The sequence below is a fragment of the Astyanax mexicanus genome, chromosome 16 (assembly GCF_023375975.1).
Source record: "Astyanax mexicanus isolate ESR-SI-001 chromosome 16, AstMex3_surface, whole genome shotgun sequence".
NCBI classification, from domain to species: Eukaryota; Metazoa; Chordata; class Actinopteri; order Characiformes; family Acestrorhamphidae; genus Astyanax; species Astyanax mexicanus.
Window position 1 is genome coordinate 25,371,840 of NC_064423.1, and position 20,843 is coordinate 25,392,682.

General features: G+C 36.1%; 1 protein-coding gene across 12 annotated transcripts; it reads right to left on the reverse strand.

Annotated features, from left to right (window-relative positions):
• Positions 1 to 2,297: 2,297 nt before the first annotated feature.
• On the reverse strand, positions 2,298 to 13,268 carry LOC125782303 (mediator of DNA damage checkpoint protein 1-like). Of its 12 annotated transcripts, none has more exons than XM_049465941.1 (16): positions 12,809 to 13,265; positions 11,560 to 11,682; positions 11,259 to 11,406; positions 10,929 to 11,121; positions 10,746 to 10,808; positions 10,508 to 10,606; positions 10,023 to 10,142; positions 9,557 to 9,673; positions 9,071 to 9,190; positions 8,322 to 8,441; positions 7,856 to 7,972; positions 7,370 to 7,489; positions 6,621 to 6,740; positions 5,306 to 5,428; positions 5,068 to 5,136; positions 2,298 to 3,465 (listed from the first exon to the last, which is right to left on the reverse strand). In XM_049465941.1, exons 2-16 carry the CDS (start codon positions 11,675 to 11,677, stop codon positions 3,412 to 3,414), a joined length of 1,701 nt encoding a protein of 566 aa, XP_049321898.1. In that variant the 5' UTR covers positions 11,678 to 11,682; positions 12,809 to 13,265; the 3' UTR covers positions 2,298 to 3,411. The 12 variants fall into 12 exon arrangements, with proteins under 12 accessions (XP_049321898.1, XP_049321897.1, XP_049321900.1 ...); XM_049465940.1 differs by having other exon boundaries at positions 11,560 to 11,686; XM_049465943.1 differs by lacking the exon at positions 9,557 to 9,673 and having other exon boundaries at positions 11,560 to 11,686; positions 12,809 to 13,268.
• Positions 13,269 to 20,843: the final 7,575 nt, after the last annotated feature.

Below are 20,843 nucleotides of genomic sequence, written 5' to 3' on the forward strand. Positions count from 1 at the left end.
ACTGTTTTTGAACTGTTTTTACTATACCACCTGACACATGTTCTACAAAAGTTATGTACAGTTTGAAATTTGGTAGAGAAAAAGCAACCTTTGTTAAGATTCCATCCATTACAGTCGTGCGATGAAACTTTAGAAGAACTAAAACTATTTCCTTCTATCATTTTCACTATTTGGCTTTAGCAATCTTTTTGTCCACAGTTGTTCAATGTAAAAATCCTTTTGCGATTTTCAGATGTTTCCTCTAATGTTGACCTTTTTACTTTCAGGTTTTCATTAGTTCAATTTCAATATTCACCAAAAATTGGCAGATGTGGAAACCCATCTACACACACACACACACACACACACACACATACTGTCTTAGGACACATTTGAGGCCATATGAAAAGAAGCCCCCACCGCGGGGACACCGCTTTCTGAATGAGCTAGAGAGAAGCAGACAACACAGTTCTGCTCCAAAATACCCCAATAACACCACAATCACTTGATATTTTTGATTCAAGCATATTTTGTCCGAGGTGACATAATACCACACATTTGAGGACTTGTATTTTTTAGGACACATTTGGGGGCCAATCCCATACACGTACACAAACTCTGATAAAAGTCACTTTTGAATACTTTTACTAAACTTTGGGGACAGATGAAGTAAAGTTCTCATGTGTATTTTTCAGTTACATTCCTGCACTAATGCTTTTGTTATATTATCAAAATCATCTGTTCTTTGGAGAACGTGCAGAAGGTCTAAAGGTTTTACACGTTTTTTTTATATTAAAGCTAGTGTCAGTATCACCTGGGTGTCTTTGGCTTACTGGAAAAAAAATCTGTATGTTCACTGCATGCTATTTTTGGAGACAATGATTATGTGAATTATGTATATTATGTAATTTCAAAGGTAGCCTATATAGCAATAACACTAAAATAAATTGACCTACTAAAATATGTCCTCCTTGCATTCAGGTTTCATATTTGTAAATATCTAGACTGGGATTTCTCAGTGCTGGGAATCATCTTTGTTTCAGCTCAACACAATATGAATCTGATTTGCCACAATAAGCTAACAGACTGAAAAAAAAAAATTAACAATGCAAACACATCATGATCCAGGTCATCTTTTCATGAACAGTGTTGTATACAGCCATATCATATATGCTCATTACACCCATTATTTTGTGTTGAGAAATAAGAATATTACGCAACATCACTATTTAAATCTGATTATTCTAGTCTACCATAGCTGATAACATTTAAGGATAATGTTTGTATCTTAGAAACCTCACCACTCATTATATATTCTAACAGTTATCTAATGTATCTATCATTGAAAGCCACAGTTCACTGCTGTATAACTTCCAAAAGAAACAAAACAGAAATATGAATTATATTTGATTACAAGCATCTTTACTTTCTAAGCTGCCACATATATGCCATACAATATCAAAAATCACTGGCAAAAATAAAACAATAATAATAACATTAATAACAATAATAATAATAATAATAAACCAACAGGTCTGTGCAAAAGTATTAGGATGTCATGTAAAACATGTTGACTATAAAAGACATTATAAATTTATAATAATACAAATAATCAATAAAAAATTAATCCAAATAAAGAATAACGCAGTATTGAGCCTTGAGAATGTGTTATTTGTCAGTGAAGTTATTGATATGTTGGCTAATAGAATGTTACTGATATGTTGGTTAGAAGAATGCCGTCAGAACACCAGTTTGGTTCAGTAATGCTGCTGGTAAGTTGGTTAAGAAGAAATACTGTTAGGTTTGGTTTAGTTACTCCTATGCTAGAAAAACGCTGTTTGATCACCGATTTGTTTAGTAAAAGGTTATAGATATGTTAGTTAAAAAAACGTCGTTAGAACACCGATTTGGTTTAGTGAATTTATAGATGTTAGTTAAAAAAACGTTGTTAGAACACCGATTTGGTTTAGTGAATTTATAGATGTTAGTTAAAAAAACGTTGTTAGAACACCGATTTGGTTTAGTGAATTTATAGATGTTAGTTAAAAAAACGTTGTTAGAAAACCGATTTGGTTTAGTGAATTTATAGATATGTTAGTTAAAAAAACGTTGTTAGAACACCGATTTGGTTTAGTGAATTTATAGATGTTAGTTAAAAAAACGTTGTTAGAAAACCGATTTGGTTTAGTGAATTTATAGATATAATAGTTAGAAAAACGATGTTAGAACACCGATTTGGTTTAGTGAATTTATAGATAGGTTAGTTAAAAAAAACGTCGTTAGAACACCGATTTGGTTTAGTGAATTTATAGATGTTATTTAAAAAAACGTTGTTAGAACACCGATTTGGTTTAGTGAATTTATAGATATGTTAGTTAAAAAAAACGTCGTTAGAACACCGATTTGGTTTAGTGAATTTATAGATATGTTAGTTAGAAAAACATTGTTAGAACACCGATTTGGTTGAGTGAATTTATAGATGTTATTTAAAAAAACGTTGTTAGAACACCGATTTGGTTTAGTGAATTTATAGATGTTATTTAAAAAAACGTTGTTAGAACACCGATTTGGTTTAGTGAATTTATAGATATGTTAGTTAAAAAAAAACGTCGTTAGAACACCGATTTGGTTTAGTGAATTTATAGATATGTTAGTTAGAAAAACATTGTTAGAACACCGATTTGGTTGAGTGAATTTATAGATGTTATTTAAAAAAACGTTGTTAGAACACCGATTTGGTTAAGTGAATTTATAGATATGTTAGTTAAAAAACGTTGTTAGAAAACCGATTTGGTTTAGTAAATTTAAGGATATGTTAGTTAGAACAAAACTTATTATACAGGATTTGTTATAGTGAAGTTAGTGCTGTCAAAAGACTGGATCTGTTAAATTCCACAAGCAGTGCCTCATTTATTGAACTACTAAATAAGAATTGTTTTATGCCAATTTATATTTATTCTTAAGTTAATGTTGATTTGTACAAACTCTATACTACCAAGATAAATAGTTATCCACAAGACGTTTGCACAGTGCTGTGGGTCTGTCTGAATTACATTTCATTACAAAACTGCGACAGTAAAAAGCTGGGAGTATTTCACAAAAGTTACCCAGATATCTGTACACATACTTTACACGATTTCTGTTCAGTAAGCTTTTGGTAAAATTCAGTAAAGGTTTAATTATCTGGCTAAATATGACATCTTGCTTTATATGTGTTGCAGAACAAATATTACACCAACAATATTAACACAATTTTGCCCTAACAAGCTGAGCTGAACTGTTTCTTTAAGGTGATGCTCCTGTTGCGTACAAAATTTTTCACATCGGTCCATGATCGATCGCTGAGCGCGTGGGATTCTGCGTGTAAACATTGGATACAGTCTAGCTTCTGAGGCACTTTACCAGTTTGGATGTATCTCATCAGATGCCGCTCTACTGCACATACCTCAGAGGCCTGCCACTTACGTTTTGGCTTTCTTGCTGCATCTTTGAGGAAAACAGAAATAGATTAGACAAATCTTTTTACATTACAATGCACAAAGCTGATATATGAGCATTATAAGAATGTATTTTAGGTACTACAAAGTATACAGTATACAGAGCTATATAAAATGTAGCCATTTCAAATTGACAGTGAAGTTAAATGTAGGTTTTTAGTTATTATTTTTACATTTTCCTTTTGAATTTTAATTCTTATTTAAAACCAGATGAAAAGAGAAAGAAATCAGATATTCCTGCACAAAACAAAGAAAATAAAAAAAGTAATATAGTATACATTAATACACTATTTCTGTATAATTCCATGTATTTGAAAGAGAACATGTGCAAGCTTTGAAATTAGCCAAATTTAAGTTGAATACATAGATGATGCAGACAAGTTAAGATGTAAAAAACACTAAGAAATAAAATACAATGCACTGACAATTGTAAAGTATGACTAGTGGCTAAGAACTGAAATATTATGCTGTATGTATAATTAAAAAGGGGAAAGGAAAAAGCTGGAATAAATAATATCCCAAAAGATAATACTTTTCTAAGACCACATGCATCCAGAAGCCAGTTTTGGATTCAAGATGTGATCAGTACAAATGTAACATATACTCTACTATGCAAATGTAACAAGTCCATCTGCATCAAAGTTTTTGGAGACATTAGCAAAAACAATACAGAGAATACCTACCATAGTTTAATACATTAATAAAAAACATTTTAAATCTTAATGTCAGCAATTAATGGCATGAACAGCGCTGGAGACGTGTGTTTATCCTGACTGTGCATGCATGAACTGAAAAAAAAAAAGACTCTGGAAACTTGTTGTGTGTACATAAAAATTGTTAGCTCAAAATAAAGAAAATGGTTGCACTATTTAAATAAAAGATGAGCACACACATGAACTGTTACATCATTTGCTCAATTTAATTATATATTTTTTACCCACTGCCCCTCCCAGGCGCTGTACATAAAGTTGGTTATTTTTTTTAATTATGATTTGTTTTGTAATATATTTTTAATATATTTTATCAAATGAAAATTTGAATTTAAATCATCCTGTAAACGTATTTAATATCATTAACTGTTCAGTCTTTTAGCAAGCCTAAATTACACTTTTTATAGAATCCAATTTGCTGGGGAAAAATTACATTAACTCTTGCACAGGCATTGAAGTGTAAAACAAGAGACCCTCGCATGGGGAAAATGGCAATTTTGTGGTCGTGGCGGTTAAGTCCCATACACTGCGATTTTTTTATCAATAGTGAGATATTGCTATACAGCAGTTATTGCGACAGCCCTACAACCACATGTTTTTCCATTACAGCTGGCCATTATATTTCTGATCATCTTTAGGGACTATACAAAATATTCACAAAAACAAGTTTGGTGATCAGTTCACCAAAAAAATACTTATTTACTGTCCATCGATAAAATTACCAGTAAAATATTTTTTACTGTGATAACAAGGCATGATATCCTAGCATTAACTTTTAAAATGTGGGTTCTTCACCTAGGATGTGCCCAAAATAAAAAATTAAAAAGAAAAAAAGAAATCCTACAGTGACCATTACAAGAACATTTCAATAATATCCATACCTCTAAGTCTTCAGTACCAAGTAAGGAGTTGCTACCACGGCTGTCAGCTCCAGGAGATGGTGAATCCAACTTGAAAAGATATGAAATTTATAAGATAAACAATGCAAAATGCATTGTACTCACAGTACCATGTATATATATATGAAAGCACACTTTCACCACAACCTATTCTAAATGAACAACCTTCATGAACAAACAATGTAAATTACAAGCAACACATACAATTTATATAACTTACCAATTTGTCTATCTTGGATATTTCACATGAAAGTTCTGCACGCTGAAGCAAGAGCATTTCACGGTGCTTTTCCAAAGCACTCTGTTTCATATCTGTTCTCGGAACATGTTCTGCAGTTCCACACTGTGAGGAAAAATAGGTGTGACCTTTAACATATCTGTCAAGTACAGAAAATTCCAAAAACAAACACAAACTCCTACAATCCAAGACAAAACTTTTATCTCAACACACTGATGGTTAATTAAACAGGAGTTCTAGATAGACAATCTTGTCTTTTCAGCCTATTCAGAAATAACAAAGCATCATATCAAAGAAACAGGTTTCAGGCAACAAGACAACAATTGGAGCTCTACAGAGAGTCTGGGGTCACTGGACACACATACACAAACTCTTAGAACAGATCGGGGACGATCTGGACCACGGCCATCTCATATCCATCCATGCTTATCAACAACTCTACAACTGGGGACACCAAGCATACACATACACTCGACATATCTCACACTGGGGACAGCCCTGTAGGAAGGCAGACGTGTTATGGTAGATCTTGGTAAACCATGTTTATACCTGGTTTCTGCAGCACCCAAAGGCTTGTCCTGTGAACTGTCCTCGTCTATAACTGGGCAGGAAGAGCAGTCTGTCTCAGGGCTCTTCTGGATACAACTAACAGAGTGTTCTCCTTGTTCCTACAATCCAAAATAAAACAACTTTTATAGCAACATACTGATGGTTAATTAAACAGAAGTTATAGACAGACAACTGCCAATCTGTCCTATTCAGCAAAAAAAAGCACATAATTAGAAAAATAAACAGGCAAACGAGTCATCATTTAGTTTTGACTCCTTGCTGAACCCTAACAATATCTATGATATGACGACCATGCAATATCCATCATCTATCCATGTGTCCACACAGACACAGTTAAGAAACCCCACATTTGTCATTTCTACTGAGAAATGCAGTAAGAACTGAATACAGCTGGTGGAGTAGATCTTGATAATTACCATTGGGTGGACTATGTTACAAAGAAATAGCCATAGAAATAAAGCATCATATCAAAGAAACAGGTTTCAGGCAACAAGACAACAATTGGAGCTCTACAGGGAGTCTGGGGTCACTGGACACACATACACAAACTCTTAGAACAGATCGGGGACGATCTGGACCACGGCCATCTCATATCCATCCATGCTTATCAACAACTCTACAACTGGGGACACCAAGCATACACATACACTCGACATATCTCACACTGGGGACAGCCCTGTAGGAAGGCAGACGTGTTATGGTAGATCTTGGTAAACCATGTTTATACCTGGTTTTCTGCAGCACCCAAAGGCTTGTCCTGTGAACTGTCCTCGTCTATAACTGGGCAGGAAGAGCAGTCTGTCTCAGGGCTCTTCTGGATACAACTAACAGAGTGTTCTCCTTGTTCCTACAATCCAAAATAAAACAACTTTTATAGCAACATACTGATGGTTAATTAAACAGAAGTTATAGACAGACAACTGCCAATCTGTCCTATTCAGCAAAAAAAAGCACATAATTAGAAAAATAAACAGGCAAACGAGTCATCATTTAGTTTTGACTCCTTGCTGAACCCTAACAATATCTATGATATGACGACCATGCAATATCCATCATCTATCCATGTGTCCACACAGACACAGTTAAGAAACCCCACATTTGTCATTTCTACTGAGAAATGCAGTAAGAACTGAATACAGCTGGTGGAGTAGATCTTGATAATTACCATTGGGTGGACTATGTTACAAAGAAATAGCCATAGAAATAAAGCATCATATCAAAGAAACAGGTTTCAGGCAACAAGACAACAATTGGAGCTCTACCGGGAGTCTGGGGTCACTGGACACACATACACAAACTCTTAGAACAGATCGGGGACGATCTGGACCACGGCCATCTCATATCCATCCATGCTTATCAACAACTCTACAACTGGGGACACTAAGCATACACATACACTCGACATATCTCACACTGGGGACAGCCCTGTAGGAAGGCAGACGTGTTATGGTAGATCTTGGTAAACCATGTTTATACCTGGTTTTCTGCAGCACCCAAAGGCTTGTCCTGTGAACTGTCCTCGTCTATAACTGGGCAAGAAGAGCAGTCTGTCTCAGGGCTCTTCTGGATGCAACTAACAGAGTGTTCTCCTTGTTCCTACAAATCCACAGCAGAGCGTCTCTCAATTTCTTAAAAAGACTAATAAACAACTAACAGTATTCCAACAGCAGCATATGTGTGGGTCTCTAATGAAGGGATCTATAAAGACAATTTTCAGATGTCTCTATACTCAGAAGAGCACATAATACTTTAAGCTACTATCTGTTTATAAATGCAAATATAATATCATATGAACATCACCAAATATCATTTCACAATTCAATAACACACAAGCACAGCTGTCAGTGAACTAGAAATATGACATTGCACACTCCTGGTGATGTGAATCACTACACTAGCAAACACTATCAGTATTTTGGTGGTGGTGAAATACTGACACTGTGTTGCAGTGCTATTCCATACCTTACGCTCTGTAATTCCAAGAGGCCTTTCGAGTGACCTAGTCCTTCCTTTTGTCTGACGTGAAGAAACGGTCTGCTTATCCCTCACAATGTGACTCATGGGAGTTTCTGCATACATCTGAATTCAAATCACAGTAAACACATGTAAAATTCAAAGAAATATAAGTGAACAGTGGCAACAAGTAAAAAATGAGCCACAAAAACAGGGCATAAGATCAGAGAACCCAACTATAAGCAATAACTGGAGCTCTACCGGGAGTCTGGGGTCACTGGACACACATACACAAACTCTTAGAACAGATCGGGGACGATCTGGACCACGGCCATCTCATATCCATCCATGCTTATCAACAACTCTACAACTGGGGACACCAAGCATACACATACACTCGACATATCTCACACTGGGGACAGCCCTGTAGGAAGGCAGACGTGTTATGGTAGATCTTGGTAAACCATGTTTATACCTGGTTTTCTGCAGCACCCAAAGGCTTGTCCTGTGAACTGTCCTCGTCTATAACTGGGCAGGAAGAGCAGTCTGTCTCAGGGCTCTTCTGGATACAACTAACAGTGTGTTCTCCTTGTTCCTACAATCCAAAATAAAACAACTTTTATAGCAACATACTGATGGTTAATTAAACAGAAGTTATAGACAGCCAACTGCCAATCTGTCCTATTCAGCAAAAAAAAGCACATAATTAGAAAAATAAACAGGCAAACGAGTCATCATTTAGTTTTGACTCCTTGCTGAACCCTAACAATATCTATGATATGACGACCATGCAATATCCATCATCTATCCATGTGTCCACACAGACACAGTTAAGAAACCCCACATTTGTCATTTCTACTGAGAAATGCAGTAAGAACTGAATACAGCTGGTGGAGTAAATCTTGATAATTACCATTGGGTGGACTATGTTACAAAGAAATAGCCATAGAAATAAAGCATCATATCAAAGAAACAGGTTTCAGGCAACAAGACAACAATTGGAGCTCTACAGGGAGTCTGGGGTCACTGGACACACATACACAAACTCTTAGAACAGATCGGGGACGATCTGGACCACGGCCATCTCATATCCATCCATGCTTATCAACAACTCTACAACTGGGGACACTAAGCATACACATACACTCGACATATCTCACACTGGGGACAGCCCTGTAGGAAGGCAGACGTGTTATGGTAGATCTTGGTAAACCATGTTTATACCTGGTTTTCTGCAGCACCCAAAGGCTTGTCCTGTGAACTGTCCTCGTCTATAACTGGGCAGGAAGAGCAGTCTGTCTCAGGGCTCTTCTGGATGCAACTAACAGAGTGTTCTCCTTGTTCCTACAAATCCACAGCAGAGCGTCTCTCAATTTCTTAAAAAGACTAATAAACAACTAACAGTATTCCAACAGCAGCATATGTGTGGGTCTCTAATGAAGGGATCTATAAAGACAATTTTCAGATGTCTCTATACTCAGAAGAGCACATAATACTTTAAGCTACTATCTGTTTATAAATGCAAATATAATATCATATGAACATCACCAAATATCATTTCACAATTCAATAACACACAAGCACAGCTGTCAGTGAACTAGAAATATGACATTGCACACTCCTGGTGATGTGAATCACTACACTAGCAAACACTATCAGTATTTTGGTGGTGGTGAAATACTGACACTGTGTTGCGGTGCTATTCCATACCTTACGCTCTGTAATTCCAAGAGGCCTTTCGAGTGACCTAGTCCTTCCTTTTGTCTGACGTGAAGAAACGGTCTGCTTATCCCTCACAATGTGACTCATGGGAGTTTCTGCATACATCTGAATTCAAATCACAGTAAACACATGTAAAATTCAAAGAAATATAAGTGAACAGTGGCAACAAGTAAAAAATGAGCCACAAAAACAGGGCATAAGATCAGAGAACCCAACTATAAGCAATAACTGGAGCTCTACCGGGAGTCTGGGGTCACTGGACACACATACACAAACTCTTAGAACAGATCGGGGACGATCTGGACCACGGTCACCTTATATCCATCCATGCTTATCAACAACTCTACAACTGGGGACACCAAGCATACACATACACTCGACATATCTCACACTGGGGACAGCCCTGTAGGAAGGCAGACGTGTTATGGTAGATCTTGGTAAACCATGTTTATACCTGGTTTTCTGCAGCACCCAAAGGCTTGTCCTGTGAACTGTCCTCGTCTATAACTGGGCAGGAAGAGCAGTCTGTCTCAGGGCTCTTCTGGATGCAACTAACAGAGTGTTCTCCTTGTTCCTACAATCCAAAAATAAAACAACTTTTATAGCAACATACTGATGGTTAATTAAACAGAAGTTATAGACAGACAACTGCCAATCTGTCCTATTCAGCAAAAAAAAGCACATAATTAGAAAAATAAACAGGCAAACGAGTCATCATTTAGTTTTGACTCCTTGCTGAACCCTAACAATATCTATGATATGACGACCATGCAATATCCATCATCTATCCATGTGTCCACACAGACACAGTTAACACTTTCAATGTTCTTCTTAAACACAGCAGTCAATTAAATATAAATGAGTGTATAAATATAAATGAATCTCTACCCACTAGTAATGGTGGTACAATATTAAATGTGTTGTGACAGTGTTCCTTACCTCACTCTCCATAATTGTGAAAGACTTCCTGGGAGCCTCTCTCTTTTCTTGAACTCTGCTAGCAGTCAGTGCTCTCTTTGCACACTTCACAGGATAGTTCTTGGTAAAACCAAAGCAAAGCAAATATAAAGTAACAGAATTTTTTTTATATATATTTTATAACTAGAAAAACCTGTACATAGCTCACTATACCAATGATAATATGTTTTACATTGCGAATACTTTGTAATGAGCATACCTCTTCCCCTGTAGTTATAAGAGGCTTCTGAAGAGTCTTGGCAGTGGAAGCTTCTGGTTTAACCTTTAAACAATTATTTTAGTAATTTTGCAATCTTAATAATTTGTTCCTTGTAACATCAGATCTTATGCTGAAAGAAACATTCATTACAAATCCAACAAGACAGTAGTTGAACACTCTTACCTGTTTGCGCCAGGGCCAATCTGAATCCCCATAATTATAGTTAATTTCTTCTCCTGGTAAAATATCTCTAAGTGCAAATAAGCACAGGGTTGGCATTCCATCTACTTCAACAACTTTTATTTTGCAGTTTGGTTTCTTGTGTTCATCATTTACAAGCCTCCCTAAAGATTTGTCTTCAACAGATGCATCCACACTGAAAATTAACAGAAATGTACAAAAGCATAAACACAGACAAATACCTGATTAATAATTGGGTATTAAGAGCATGCAGTAGGCAGGTACACATGTATTCTAATATTATGACCCATTAATAAGAGTAATATCACTTACCTCCAGTACTTCCCTCTCCATTGAAAATCAAAAATAAACACTGTTCCTGAATTAATGTTTTGAATGAGATTTTGTGTTAAGAGTTGGCCTCTGTATTCCAGGATAAAATCTCCTTTGGAAAAGTTGGCAGTCGCAAATACACCTCGTCCTGGGAAAGACAAATAAAAAAATAGGTTAGCAGTTAAAACATGGCTTAAACAGAACAAGAATCATGCTTCTATGCACACATGTAAAACATTGTACAGTTCAGAACAGATCACACACTCAACACAATTACAATTTCAACAAATAAATGATTCACCTTTAGAAGAGCTAATAAATCTCTCCTCAAGACCCAGTTTGTCTGTCTTGTTTTTGATGTGAATCTCAGCATCTTGCTGTGGACTCAGTTGTTTTCGTCTTATCAGTCTTTTTGCCATTCAGTCTTTCTGTCAAAAAGAAATTAGTCAAAATTTTGGATACAAACTTAATTACAGTCAATATAAACACTGTCAATTTAATAAAGCAACTGTGGAAACAACAGATGCCAACATTGTCTACATTTAATCCAGCTTTCTACAGCTCCATCTTACAGTACTAGGGGTGGCAGTCCTACAGCAGGTGTATTTGACCAGAAAAAACAACAAACTGCAGGTTCCCGTTTCTGAACTATGTCAATTAAGATCTGTCACTTATGCAAACATGGACTATAAAGAGTGGAATGGAGAGAATAACAAATGTTTAGCTTTACACCATTATAAATTAGAAGAGGTTCCATCAACATACCTAATAATAAATACTAGTGGTTACGCATATATTAGCACTGGCATAAAGCAAAGCCAAAATAAATGACATTTGCACAACTTTAGTAATATTACTAAACAGAAGCTTTTCAGACAACCACTTAAACTAATACAGTTTAACCATGAACAGCTAAATGGCAAACCATGCTACCTAAAGGAAGTACACTGGAGATGATTTTGGCGCCAGCAATAAACCGCTAGCTTAGCTAGCATGCTACCAGCTAATATACACCACAAAACCGAATAAATTCGACCCTACTGCCTCTCCAACCGCAGTCACTTGACATCACTCGATCAAACTAGAGTTCCCATTCTCTAAACCTGCGCAAAGAGAAACATTACTGTGTACTATTTTGTAAAGTGAGCTGTTTGCTAGCGCTAGCATCTGGCGCTAGCAGCTATCGCTAACGTTACCCAGAGCAGTGGAAATTGAGCAGGTTGTGGTGAAGGGCTATCAGGCTACCTGCACTAATTTTAGAGCAAAATCCCTCCATTATTTGAGGGTTTATCCTGTAAACACGCGGAGCAGCAACAACCAGCTCAAAATAGCCCTGCTGTGTGTAGCTTTGGCCTGCTACTAGCTAACCTAGCTAACGCTAGCTACACAGGTTACTTAGCTAGCTAGGTTAATTATCCTACCTAGCTAACGTTAACCAGCTTGTTTATCGACACAAGCCAGTTGGAAAGCTGATAACTATGGCGATAATACGTTTATAAATACGTTTTGAGATTATAGTTATCAATATTCTGCTCAAACACACCACATACCTTGTACAGTGCATTCCTCCTCAGGTTCTGCCTCGTGCTCTGCCGCCTGGTGTTCCTCCTCAGCCGAACGTCATAGCCAGCCTTCTGTCCTATTCCATTTGTTTTAGTTGCTCCCTAATAAGTTCACACTAATAAGTTCACACTAATAAGTTCACACTAATAAGTTCACACTAATAAGTGAACTACCTGAAAACATATACTTGCTGATATTTGCGGAGCCTTTTATGACTAAATGTGTAGTTGTGACTTTCCTCTATTTTAATGACAAAACACTGATGTCACACATTATTTAAAGCTCAAGTCCAAAATGAGCTGCTTTGTCTCAATTGAATATTATGATTTTATTGTAATTCTACACAAATAATATTAAAATATTATTTATTCTGTATGTAAACATATAGGGACATATAGGCATAAACCAAGCAATGTTTGTTCTACTAGTGCAATACACGAACCAACACAACTATTTAATAATAATAATAATAATAATAATAATAATAATAATAATAATAATAATAATAATATGAATAATAATAATAATAATATGAATAATAATAACAATAACAAATGAAATATTTAAAATTATAGACAAGTAATTATAAATATATGATTTATTTTGTATATAAACATATTGGGAGGAGAGTCCTCTACGCATAAACCAAACAATGTTTGCCTGCTTGTTCTTTACTAGTGCAATACACAAACCAACTGTTTAATAATAATAATAATAATAATAATAATAATAATAATAATAATAATAATAATAATAATAACAACAATAATAATAACAATAATAATAATAATAATAATAATAATAATAATAATAACAATAATAATAATAATAATAATAATAGCAATAATAATAATAATAATAATAACAATAATAATAATAATAATAATAGCATTATAACATAGTACTACTACTACTACTAATAATAATAATAATAACAATAATAATAATAATAATAATAACAATTATAACAATAATAATAATAATAATAATAATAATAACAATAATAATAATAATAATAATAATAATAATAATAATAACAATACTACTACTACTACTAATAATAATAATAATAATAACAATAATAATAATAATAATAATAATAATAATAATAATAGCATTATAACATAGTACTAATAATAATAATAATAATAACAATAATAATAATAATAATAATAGCATTATAACATAGTACTACTACTACTACTAATAATAATAGTTATTATTATTATTATTATTATTATTATTATTGTTGTTGTTTTTTATTATTATTATTATTATTATTATTTTATTAATTTTATTATTATTTTTATTATTATTATTATTATTATTATTATTAGTACTATGTTATAATGCTATTATTATTATTATTATTATTATTGTTATTATTATTATTATTATTATTATTATTGTTGTTGTTGTTTATTATTATTATTATTATTATTATTATTATTTTATTAATTTTATTATTTTTTTATGCAATGTAGCTACCTGACTGGCTAACTACTTACAGGTTCTGTGTTAAACCAAAGATAGTTAAGGTCAAGAAAATAAATCCACAAGCTGCCTGTTAATGATTGCTAATGTGTTAGCATTAGCACAATATAATGTAATTAAATATGTATAATTACAACTGCTATAAACCGCTAGCTTAGCTACCATGCTACCAGTTAATATACACCAAAAAACAGTTAAATTCGGCCCTGCTGCCTCTTCAACAGCAGTCACTGATCACAGCATATGTTTGCTGTCATTAATAGTGCTGCTTTGGGTGTTTTTGCTTTCAGATAAATGTTTAACTATCGAAAAACAGCTAGGAGCAGTAACTGTTACACTGGAGATGATTTAGGCACCAGCATTAAACTGTTAGCTTAGCTAGCACTAAACAATGCTAATGTGTTAGCATTAGCACAACATAATCTTGTTAAATATGTGTAACTACCACAATTAGGAACTTTTTAATGTTACAATGCTAACGTTAGCCTACACTTAATAAGGTTCATGCTGAGGTACTTCCTTGTTTGCTCCAAGCAGGTTAGTGATTGGCCAAAATGGATCATGTGTCCCCAGTGTAATTCACACACTTCCACTAGGGGGTGCATCTGAGCACACACAGATTTGGGTCGGGGAGGCGGGGCTAAAATTACACATACACAAAAAAATCTGAAATATGCCATAATATGGGTCAGAGGAGATTTTAAGATAGAAATGCACTTTGGAGCGCGCCGAATGCATTTATATAGCTAAACCAATTGGGGACGGCATTTTTGTCCCCAATTCCCGAGCCGCCCCCAATTTATTGGTGTGTACTCTGAGATTTGGCCCCAAAAGTGTCCTAAGTCAACACACACACACACACACAAACAAACCTCAATAAACCAACAGGACGGGGCCAAGCGAGTAAACAAGCAATCAAACAAAGCAGGAGAATGAATATGTACAGTTTCAGTGAACGCTTTGGCATTTTTGGCGATCATCAACGACACAGGCCTGAAATTCTCCTCTGCAGCTGAGAGCCAAATGAATATTTGGATGCAATCAACAACAACAGCAACAGCAGCAGCAGCAGCAGCAGCAGCAGCAGCTGTCAAGGTGACTTTCAGAGTGGAGGGATTGTTGACATAAAAGCTTGTGATGAGAGTTTCGCACATGATCGGCCTCTAACCCAGAAATAAAACGTATAATTAATCCCCCACTCCAAACAGCTCTGCTAAACGATGAGCGCAAAGTCAAGTGGTTGTAAAGTATTATTGAAATGACTGATAGATAGATCTACAGTACAAACACGCATCATCTTTATCATATCAAAAAAACATATTAAACATCTTTTCAGCTTTTTTTTTGTTTTCTCATAAAAAAGTCTGAACTTCTGTGTCAGTTCATGAACAAAAAGTGAGACAGTAGAAGGAAGAGGGATGAGAGAAAAGGAGAGAGAGAGAGAGAGGAAGAGAGAGAAGGTATGTGGATTATAAAGAAAAGAAAGCTTTCAGTAGAGCTGGAGGGATTTTATTGACAAGCTGATGACAAACAGGTCAGTATCAGATGATGGAGGTCCGTCTGATCCCTCCAGCACACACACACACACACACACACACACACACACATAAAGAAAAAAGTATGATCACTAATCTTCTCCAGAGTTTCCCATTTTTATCAGAAGCCTGATTGAACTGAACAGTTAACCGGGACCAATAACAGTTTCACCAATCATGTTTCACAAGGGAAATGAAAAGCCTATCACATTTAACTGTGAAAAAGGTGGAGCCAATCATGTTTTACCTGACAAACAAAGAGCCAATCACACATTCCAAGAACAATGAGAGATCAAACATGAGAAACTCAATCAAATTTGAGCAATCAAATATATACAGGACAGATTAGAAACCACTAAAACACCAAGTGTCATGTGACAGGAACTAGTACTGTGTTCCATGACTTGTGCCATGTCCCATGGAAGTGATGCGATCAAATAAATTAACACTGCACTGCACTGATCCGTGAGATATGCATATAGGGTTTCCTGCATTGAATTTAGATGTAATATCTACCAGAATCGTTTGTTCGTTCCCATGGACTATTTATGCCAGATGCCACCAGTTACGATCATTATGACCGACAGTCCTGTCCTCTGTCTGTGGTCACTTTATGTCGTCTATGATTTGTTCCCTAGTACATATGAATAATGTGGATCGATACATTTTAAAGGCATACTATACAATGCTTTTCAGTCAACCAATGCATTTCACACTGTTTTAGATGGGTAAATGAGTCAGTACAGGGTGAATGAAGGTTGTCTCGGCTGCCATTGTGATCTATATAGGGGTAAAACCATGGTAGTATTTTCAGAATCAGTCTTGTTTTATGGTGAATACTAGGGACATGCCTCTAGTTAAGAGTGAGAGAGAGGCAGGCTAGTTGCTAGTAGCTCTAAAATCCCAATGGTGGTAGATGGAACCAGCGAGAAAACAGTGAGAACCCTTGATTGACTTCTCTAGTCATGGTTTATAAGGGTGCTTTGTTTGGTCCAGACCTTGTTCAGAACCAAAGTAACAGGTATAAAAAGGGGACCAATGAACCATAGTTTCGTCTGACCAACAGAGGTGGTCTTGGTCCGGATCTACTAAACCATGGTCCAGTTTGCCTGCAGTCTAAAAACAGTTCTCTAGATGATTCAGACTTTCAGACCAATTACAGGAAGTTTAGAAAGTCTTTAAACATACCAGAGGTAAACAAAATGGTATAGCCTGGACACAAATGCTTAAAATGGGAATTTGTTAATTTACTGTAACTATAGAATAACTCTTACGAATAAACAAAAATAAAAAGGAATCTGAGGATAATCTTTTACACTTATTCATTTCTCCAAGCCAGTAGGGGGAGCCTCATAAGAAAACCAACCAAGAGTTGCACAGTGTGCTTTTTTTAAATGACAGCAAAACTTTAGAACTTTAGAAAATAAATATCCCATCCATCTTGCACCTAATATCAGACATCACTTTGGCCATCACTTTTAGCCTCACTCACAAGATAACAGCTCACAACTTATACAGATGTGGCCTTTCCCTAAGCACCAACAGTTCTGCAAGCTGCTGTAGATTAAAGTGCTTGTAAAGCTGGAACACGGTGTAAAGTACTGTGTATTTAAAGTCTACAATGATTCAACGAGGAGGACCAAACAATACAGTAGATACTTTCCAAACAAGAAAAAAAAGGAAGAATTAGCTCTATTAGCATTTATATAAAGCAAAAAAAGATAAAAGTGCACAGTATGGAGACTCAGCATGGCTACGTGTGTGAATGTGTGTATGTGAGTGTGTTAGCACTGAGACGAGCAGAAAAATAAAGTGTGGAAAAGAAAAAGAAGAAGAGCAGGGCTGAGAAAGCAGCAATCTCAGCACTCGGATTGTTTTGAACACACAAATTGGACTCTATTCAAGGAGGCTGCTACACAGGACGATTCGTCTGATCTCCAGGAACGTACAGCGTGTGTGACAGCCTACATCAGCAAGCGTTTGGATCATGTGGACTCCTTCAGGACCATCACCATGCACGCTATTTAGGAGCCGTGGATTGCTACAGAGGTACAAATGCTACCGAAAGATCTGACTGCTGCTGCTGAGTCAAACGACAAGGCGTTTGAAAACCTTCCTCTACAACTGATGGAAGCACCAATGCTCCACAGGGTACATCATCAGGAAAGCTAAATAGATTATTGTCTACTTCAGAAAGACCAATAGGTATCAGTTTCCACTGCACTCAATGGTTGTGGAACCAATGGTTCCGTTGGTTCCACAGTGGATTTTAAGGACAGTTGAGAAGATCATTGTGGTCTCTCCACCCACCATTGACACCACCTAACAAAAAAAATACACTACACAAAATCTGCAAGGCAAATTTTTATTGTAGACAATCCCCGTCCCCACCTCACATCGATTCTTCACCCTCCAGCCATCTGAAAAAAGGCTACCAGAACATACGTCCCATGACCACCAGACTCTGCAACAGCTTCTTCCGTGAGGCAGTCAGATTACTGAACACACATACACATACTGAACCCCAGCATCCAGCTGAATCAATGATCCTTCAACATTTATCATAGAATGACTGACCATCACTGCACTACAGCACTAAATTCTTAATTCTCCAATGCTACTGTGGTTCACCTTGAAACAGTCGCACCAGAAGGGGCTCAGGGAGAAAGAGAGAGAGAGAGAGAGAGAGAGAGAGAGAGAGAGAGAGAGAGAGAGAGAGAGAGAGAGAGAAAGAGATGATGAGAGATGATGGAAGGGCTGGAAGGACAAAAATGGCAACGTGTGAAAAATGAAAAGAAAAACTATGTTGACTGAGAGAATGATACAAAAAAAACTTGAAGAATGTCTGCTAATCACTTCGCCCACCACACTTCAGAAAGAGACAGAAAGAGAGAGAAAGAGAGAGAGAGACAGAGAGCGAAAAGAGAGAGAGAGAGCATCATAGGGATTGGATTTTTTGGGGGGATTTTTTTTTTCTTCTTTGCACCAACAAAAAGCAATTACGACACAGCGGTTGTGAATTGGGCAGCAGCCAGATATCTCCCTCTCACCAGAGAAAAGGGGGGTGCGAGGGGGGTAGTAGACTGAGGAAGAAGAAGAAGCCCCCTGGTAACAGAGAAAGTGGGGGAAAAAAAGGAGGACAGAAAGAACCAGACTGAGGAATGAAAAATCCACTAAATTCACAAACTATTACACCTGAAATAGCAGCAATTCTTTTCAATATTTTATAAAATTGTTATGGGACCAGTGTACAGTATATATAATAGGGTGGCACGGTGGCTTAGTGGTTAGTATGTTTGCTTCCCAGCACTGGGGTCATGGGTCCATGGGTGGAGTTTCCATGTTCTCCCTGTGTCTTTGTCCAAAAACATGGATATCGGGTAAATTGGATACTCTTAATTTCCCCAAAAAATTAAATACTCTAAATTGATTTGTATGTGCATTGTATAGGTATGTGTATTGTATAAAATTGTGTGTAAAAATGTATGTATGACTATGCCCAGATATGGATTGGCACTCTGTTTTGGGTAAAATGATGCAGTCCTCCAGGTGGACGGTTGTTTCTGGTTGAGAGTATGCTGTGCGCAATTGGCTGCCGCTTCTCACCGGTGTGTGGATGAGTGCTGAGAATGAATGGTTGTGTGTAAACTGTGTCAATTGTAAAGGGTCCTTGGCTTTACAGAAAAGCGTTATGTAAGTGTAACTTCATTTATTCATTCATCCATATATTATATTTTCTGCACCAACTCAGATATTAAGGAAACATGCTTTTTAAGTACTGGCATCAATTTACAGCAGTACTGTCATCTCAGCCAGTATATTCTTCTTTAAATTGTCTGTTACTCAAATTTGTTTGTGTTTTAGCCTTTATCCCACCCACTCCCTACTCTGAAAGTCCCATTTCCACATCTTGGGTTGTCAGATACGGAACGCAATAGCAGGCAATCGCAAAACGCCAGGAACAGTTGTTTTGTTGAGTGTTATAGTAATCTTTCACATTATCTGGTTTATAAATCATATGACTGCAATGGTTACACACCAATTAATTGTATGGAAAGTAAAACACTGGATCTATGATGTAGGAACTCCAACTCTAGAGTTTGTATTTTTAGAGCAGTGTGCATAAAGGACTTAGCTTTGACTAACTCAGCCAATGGTGCATCAAGCTCTAGTTAGCTAACAGTTGAGAGAGTTATACATCCCTGAAAAAAAAAATCTTTGACTTTATGAAATTAAAAACCTCTGGAATATAATCAAGAGGAAGATGGATGCTCACAAGTCATCAAACCTAGCTGAACTGCTTGAACTTTTGCACCAGGAGTGCCATAAAGTTGTCCAAAAGCAGTGTGTAAGACTGGTGGAGGAGAACATGCCAAGATGCATGAAAACAGTGAATAAAAAAGGGTTATTTCTCCAAATATTGATTTCTGAACTCTTCTGCACATAAATGCTCTAAATGACAATGTTGTCCATAGTTTATAGAATAAAGCAACAATGTTTATTTTACTCAAACATATACCTATATATAGCAAAATCAGAGAAACTGATTCAGAATCTGAAGTGGTCTCTTATTTTTTTTTTCCAGAGCTGTATATATTAAACACAAGCTGGTTTAAACTTCTATGTTTATTTGGAGGTCTAAATAGTATGTTACCAGGATGTGTAAAGTGGTAACTCCAACGCCAGAATTATGAAACATTGCAAAAGTAAACAATACCTCATCAACTTACAGAATTTGACTCTTTATTGCTTGCCATTATTCTTGAACTTATCTTGTTCTCATGTGTCCAGTGTCCTCTGCCTGGCAACCAGGGTGAGCTTCAAAATTGGAGAGGAAAGTGCAGGGCTGACAACTTTCTCTATATAAAATTAGACAGCAGAAGTATTAGCAGTTTACACACTTTTACTGTCATTTATTACTGTCATTTATCATTTATTATTATTGTTCCTTTGATCGTCTACTGAGGAAGACATGCAAACTGATATTCCTGAA

Excerpts from the sequence above, each read along its gene's own strand:
- LOC125782303 (XM_049465941.1), bottom strand. The coding sequence starts at position 11,677 with ATGGCAAAAAGACTGATAAGACGAAAACAACTGAGTCCACAGCAAGAT. Across the intron at positions 11,407-11,559 it reads ATTTATTAGCTCTTCTAAAG|GACGAGGTGTATTTGCGACT; the intron begins GTGAATCATTTA and ends TGTCTTTCCCAG. Across the intron at positions 8,442-9,070 it reads TGGGTGCTGCAGAAAACCAG|GAACAAGGAGAACACACTGT; the intron begins GTATAAACATGG and ends TTTGGATTGTAG.